Here is a 6453-nt window from a genome sequence, read left to right on the forward strand (position 1 = left end):
CCAGCTAATGTTTTGTATTTTTAGTAGAGACGGGGTTTCACCATGTTGACCAGGATGGTCTCGATCTCTTGACCTCGTGATCCACCCGCCTCGGCCTCCCAAAGTCCTGGGATTACAGGCTTGAGCCACGGCGCCCGGCCTTAAAACAATCTTTAAGCACGAGTATGTGACCCTGCCCCCATGGCTCCCTCGTGGAGAATACTTTCTGGTTTGTCTTGATCAGTGGTAAGCAGGCACCAGCTGCCTACCTAGTTAATCTTGTTTCTATGAGAAAACAGAACACCTGTTTGTTAATAATAATCACCTGTTCAGAGAGAATAACTACGTGGGTCAGCATTTGCTTGAGGCCCTCAGCCCGGAATGCTGTTGGCCTCCGCTAGTCCCACTTGCTGTTTTATTTGGGTGTCTGCTTCTTAGTGCCTTCAGCGCTGCCTGGGTGGGGGTCTCTACGGCCTTGGTAGTGGGCGTATCCCAAGTGGGGGTGAAGCATTGAGAAGTGACAAGGGATGATAATCATTGCACCTGCAGTTGAAGACAGCTTCTTGACCTGGCCAGTCTAAGAGGTGGGTATGGGATGCTGGGTATTATACGGGGCACTGAAGAGGTTGGCGGGGGTTGTATCTGGAAGTGGAGGCAGAGCGTGTGTGTGTGTCTGTCTGTCTGTCTGTCTGTCTCTGGATACAATTTCTCTTACGACTCTCCCTACCTCCTGCAGAGTTTTTTGATGCAGATGGAAGTGAGATGGATTTGAACTTTGGGGGGCTTCGTGGCCGAGGTGTCAAGAAGCAGGACCCCCCAATCGAACGGGACCTCTACTTGTCCCTGGAGGACTTATTCTTTGGCTGCACCAAAAAAATTAAGATTTCCAGAAGGGTGAGTACTCAGCTTGCTTCTCTCGGGAGCCATCACCTCTCCCCTGCAGCCTGAGCAGCTGCCTCCTCTCTCACCCAGGCAGGAGAACTTGGGCATAGTCTCTGACGGAATAAGGGAACCCTAGATGCAGAGACCTAGGATATTAGAATTCCAGAATCTGAAATTTGGAAGGGACAATTGAGGATATTAGCCCAGTTCTTTCCTAGTGCTGGAGTGCCCTCTGCAGTTTCCCCAATGGGGACAAGCTCTTTCTCTTCCTCTCTCTCAGTTCAGCCCCATCCCTGTGGAAACTGGAAGGGCTCTGAATGGGAGAAGTCTCCTCTGAATTCTTCCCTCTGGGCTTTACCAGACCTTATTCCCAGGATTTTATCAGGGTGCATGCCTTGTGCGCAAGAAAGAACAGTGGGCATGGAGTGTGGGCTGGGAGACAGTCCCCAAGGTTGATGGGTTGAGGAAGACCCTCAGTGCCTCGTGTCTAGTCCTTGGCTTGGTCCTGTCCCATGGCCCAGCCCTGTGTCAGGCATAAGAGCAAGCCCCCTCCACCTTTGCCTAGCAGAGGAGATGCCGATGCAGCCATGCTTTCCACAGATGGTACCCATCTAGATGTGTGATTGGGGAGTGGAAGGATGACACCATGAGGAATGCACTACGAGAGGCTTAGATATGCTGATTTCCATGTTCTTTCTCTCTTTGGGATTAAGAGACTGCTGGAGGTTCAGGGCAGGCCCTCTGGGATTTGGAGAGAGGAACAGAGTACATTTTTGTCCTGTATCTGTTAGTGGCCAGGGCTGGAGCTGTGTGTTTGATCACTAGTGGTGACCGCTTGGCATTTCAGGCCCCAGCCCCATGGCATGCCCTGCCATCCTGAAATCATAAGTTCTTGGTTGTCATGGAAACAGGATGGGAGTGAGAGTGGCTCAGGGCAGGCTCTCTCCATTGCTGGAGGCTCTTCCCATCACTAGATTGAGCCCAAGTACAAATCCCATAGAGCATCTTTCACATGTGCAAAGGTCAACTGGGTGTTGATGAAAATCTGAGCAAATCCCAACTGTGCTCATGGAAGTCCTGAGCAGACCTCCCCATACCTGATGTTGCTGCAGGTGCTGAACGAGGATGGGTACTCCTCCACCATCAAGGACAAGATCCTAACCATTGATGTGAAGCCCGGCTGGAGGCAGGGCACACGCATCACCTTTGAGAAGGAAGGGGACCAGGTGAGGGGGGAAGAAGCTGATTCAGGTCAGTCACTGGGTTCAGGTGGTGGGAAGACTGAGGAGGAAAGGAGGGGAAAGGAGGCAAAAGTTCTTCCTGCCCCTCTGAGCCTTGGTCTGTAGAGAGACTAGTCTGCAGAGTGGGAGAGATAGGATTCCATAATGTTCCTTCCAAGGAACAGAACCTCACAACGCTTCTGTGAACAGGAAGCCCAAGGACTATCCCCATTTTACAGAGCGGGAAACTGGGGCCCAGGGAAGAGTGGGACTTGCCCAGGGCAAGAACATGAGAGCTGAAAGGAGATCCCCGTCTGAACTCCAGTGTTTTCCTGATTGTCTTCAGTGCTTTTCAGAATAAAGCCCAACTATAGGAGGTACTCGGAAACCATTTAATCATAATAATTTTATTTACATATTTTATTTATTTTGAGACAGTCTCTCTGTTGCCCAGGCTGGGGTGCGGTGACATTATCATAGCTCATTGCAACCTCCACCTCCTGGATTCAAGCGATTCTCCTGCCTCAGCCTCCCAAGTAGCTGGGACTACAGGCATGCACCACCATGCTCAGCTATTTTTTTTTTTTTTTTTCTTTTTGGAGACAGTCTTACTGTGTCACCCAGGCTGGAGGGCAGTGGTGTGATCTCGGCTCATGGTGTGATCTCGGCTCACTGCAACCTCTGTCTCCTGGGTTCAAGTTATTCTCCTGCCTCAGCCTCCCCAGTAGCTGGGATTACAGGTGCCCACCACCATGCCCAGCTGATTTTTGTATTTTTAGTAGAGACAAGGTTTCTACTCAAATTCATGTTGGCCAGGCTGGTCTTGAACTCCTGACCTCAGGTGATCCCCCCGCCTCAGCCTCCCAAAGTGCTGGGATTATAGGCGTGAGCCACTGTGCCCGGCCATCCAGCTAATTTTTCCATTTTTAGTAGCCACAGGGTTTCTCCATGTTGATCAGGCTGTCCTTGAACTACTGACCTCAGCTGATCTACCCTCCTTGACCTCTCAAAGTTCCTGGGACTACAGGCATGAGCCACCCCACCTGGCCTGTTAATAATCAGTTTAAATTAAATGCTATTTAAGTAAAAACGTAAAATTATTGTCCAGGGTGTGCTGAGTCCTTAAGTCCTGAGAAGAGGCAGAATGATGGCGTATTCGGAGCCAGGAGAGATGCATTCCTTTACCTGCATTTTTTGCTCCCTTTCTTGCCTATGAAACATCTACTTCTTGTCTGGTCTGGTGGCTCGCACCTATAGTCCCAGCACTTTGGGAGGCCAAGGCAGGAGAATTGCTTGAGCTCTGAAATTAGAGACCGGCCTGGGCAACATAGCAAAACCTTGTTTCTACTAACAATAAAAAAGTTACCTGGTCATGGTGGTGTGTGCCTGTGGTCCCAGATATTTGGGAGACTGAGGCGGGAGGATCTCTTGAGCCCAGGAGGTCAAGGCAGCAGTGAGCTATGATCATGCCACTGCACTCCAGCCTGGGCAACAGAGCAAGACCCTGTCTAAAAAATAAAACATCAGCTTCAAAAAAACATGCTTCAAAACCCAGCTCCAGTGTTCCCTGCTCTGGGCAGCCTCCTCTGAGCCCCAGCCTCTAGGCTTCCCTTTATCAGGTCTTGAGTGTGCTGGGGATTCATTGTCGGTTCCTTTCCCTCCCTGCCGCAAGACTAGGAGTTCCTTGGGGTTAGGGGCCTAAGGGCTGCAGTCACCTCTTTTGTCCCCAGTGCCCAGAAGAGACCTCAGCAGAGTTTTGGTGACTTAATGAAGTTTGGGAGAGGGGTGTCATGCCTGGAGTTACTAGCAGGACAGAGACGTGTGGGCAGTTGGATGATGCCCAGCTCAGTGTTCCACCCACCATCTGAGGAAGCTTCTCCACTCCTCCAGCTGAGTGTCTATTTTGGGCATGCTCAGTACAGAAGTGATTATGGGGAGATTGATCTGTGAAAGCTTCTCAGGCTTCTAATCCATCTGGGCTATGGAGGCCAAACTGAAAAGCCCCTTCTGGAAAACCTGCTCTTATCTCCCCATTGTACAGAGGAAGACATGGAGACAAGTAGAGGCAGGAACTTGGCCAAGGTCACACAATCAATTAGTCCTTGTCACCCTTTGGCCTCCCCTGCCCAGGGCCCCAACATCATCCCAGCAGACATCATTTTCATTGTAAAGGAGAAGCTACACCCTCACTTCCGCAGGGAGAATGACAACCTCTTCTTCGTGAACGCCATCCCTCTGGGCAAGGTGAGTGGGCAAAGCGCAGGAGCAGTGGAGAGGGCATCACAGTGAGCCCACCTAGACTTGGCCTCCCCTGCTGCAACCACTTGCTCTCAGTCACTAAGCCCTGTGGGTTCCACCCTCTGAGTCACCATCCACTTGGTCCCCTCTGCTCATCTGCACGCCTGGATCTGTGCACCAGATCTGCGCAGGAGGCCCTCCCCACTACTGCTCATCTCCAGGCTCTTCTCAGGGATCCTACCACACACTCATCAGACCTGCCTCACACCTCACTGTCCAAATATCTTTGTGCTACTGGAGGCCCTCAGCAATCTGCTCTCTGCTGACCCCTTCCCTGTTCTCCAGCCCCTGCGCTGTGTAGCAGCACCCTGCCTGCATGGCGCATTTCCATGCCTCTGTTCTTATTTCTGCTGGGCCCTCTCCCTGGAATGCTGTCTACTCACCTCACCCCATAGGGTACTCCTCAACAGCTACCACCACTGCTGCTACTTCCTGCCCCACTCCCGAATGGTTTAGGGACCTCTCCTTGGCTCCCACAGACCCCTTTATTTCTATCTCTCTCATTACATTTATACAACATCCACCTTAGCTGCCAGATTGTGAGCTTCTTGAGGGCCAGAAATTGCCTGGGTCATTCACCTATTCTGGAATAGCCTTGTCTCCCTTGTGCCCAACTCAGTGTCCAGCACTGGACAGGTTCTTAAGGTGCCTTCTAAACAGGAGGGCTATGGTGACCCTCCCCAGCCCCACCTCTGGCTCTAACCCTAGGCTCTCACCTGCTGCACTGTGGAGGTGAAGACCCTCGATGACCGTCTGCTCAACATCCCCATCAATGACATCGTCCAGTGAGTCCACCTGCCTTGGGCGCCGGTAGCTGAGAGAAGGGCCAGCCTGGGATTTAGGGGGTAATGTCAGACATATCTGCCCAGTAGACTTGTACAGGCTGCCCCCAGCACAACAGTTCCCTGTTGAGGGGATGGGAGAGGACCAAAACCAAACCCACATTCTGCCCAAGCTGTGGGCTGCAATCATCTGGCAAAAGGAATACCTTTTACTAATCGGCACAAAGCCACTGCTGAGGCTAGAGGCCCTCGGTGTTGGGCAACCCCCATGGCCGCCATCCCCCCAAGCTTCTCATTAGAGTTCTGAGTTGCATCCCCTAAGTCCTTTTCCAAGAAAGGCGCTCTGCCAGTGCAGGGGTTTGCCTGGCAGCCCAGCGCCCCCGCCCCCACCCCCACCCCAGGGTTTGCTCACCTTTTCTTCCCTTTTCCCATATCTTAAAATTCTGGAATCCACCATCAGAGACTCGGTGTAAACAGGTTTTCAGAGAGCAAGCTGTTTGGAACAAGCCAATCTCCTCTCCCTTCCCAACCAGTTCTAAGTGCCACTCCAGGTGAAGGCTGCAGAAACTGTCCCCTTCCAGGGGTTATGTGAGCACAAGTTCGTGACAAGGACCTGCAGAGGCTACTCTGGGATGCCCTCTAAGCTCCTTTCTTTCATCCTATTTCAGCCCCAAATACTTCAAGAAGGTGCCAGGTGAGGGGATGCCATTGCCAGAGGACCCCACTAAGAAGGGGGATCTCTTCATCATCTTCGACATCCAGTTCCCCACCCACCTGACGCCCCAGCAGAAGCAGATGCTGCGTCAGGCATTGCTGACATGACTGTGGTGGGCTGGAGCAGGGGTGAGAGGAGACTAGCTGGGACTCACCCTGCCCGTGTCTCTGCCCCCCGCAGCCTCTGGGTGTGCAGGGGAGCCTGCTGCACAGATGACACCAGGGTGGGATGGTGCAGGGCTTAAACTGACATAATAAAGATGTATTTCCCGTCCTCCAGTGACATCCACGAGAGTGCATTGGAGAGGAGCTTCATATTAGCCCTTCCTGTGGGGTACAGGGAAGAGAGAGACCCAAGGAGCTGAGTGCCCGGGTCCCTGTCCTGGCTTTGTGGAAAAGGGCAGGTAAGAGTTGAGATCCTCTGTGCTTCCACTTTGGTAGAATGGGGCAGGGCTGTTTAGCCTCAGAGGGTCCATAGCTCTGCTCTGGCTTTTCATGACATTGTCTGGAGCATGATATGGTCATGTTAGAGACAGAAAAATTAAGGCACAAAAGAGAACATTTGTTGCAGGTCACTC

General features: G+C 52.1%; 1 protein-coding gene across 2 annotated transcripts in view; it reads left to right on the forward strand.

Annotated features, from left to right (window-relative positions):
* The window catches only part of DNAJB13 (DnaJ heat shock protein family (Hsp40) member B13), a 20057-nt gene extending 13893 nt beyond the window's left edge, over positions 1-6164 (forward strand). Inside the window, exons 4-8 of one of the 2 annotated variants that reach the window (XM_017532964.2) lie at positions 716-873; positions 1974-2087; positions 4212-4325; positions 5088-5164; positions 5830-6164. In XM_017532964.2, coding sequence (XP_017388453.1) covers positions 716-873; positions 1974-2087; positions 4212-4325; positions 5088-5164; positions 5830-5983 — 617 coding nt within the window. In that variant the 3' untranslated portion in view covers positions 5984-6164. The remainder of the gene's footprint in view (positions 1-715; positions 874-1973; positions 2088-4211; positions 4326-5087; positions 5165-5829) is intronic. The other variant, XM_017532965.2, reaches the window with a different exon arrangement.
* The last annotated feature ends 289 nt before the right edge of the window (positions 6165-6453 follow it).

Source organism: Cebus imitator, unplaced genomic scaffold (assembly GCF_001604975.1).
Source record: "Cebus imitator isolate Cc_AM_T3 unplaced genomic scaffold, Cebus_imitator-1.0 Scaffold79, whole genome shotgun sequence".
Classification (NCBI taxonomy): domain Eukaryota; kingdom Metazoa; phylum Chordata; class Mammalia; order Primates; family Cebidae; genus Cebus; species Cebus imitator.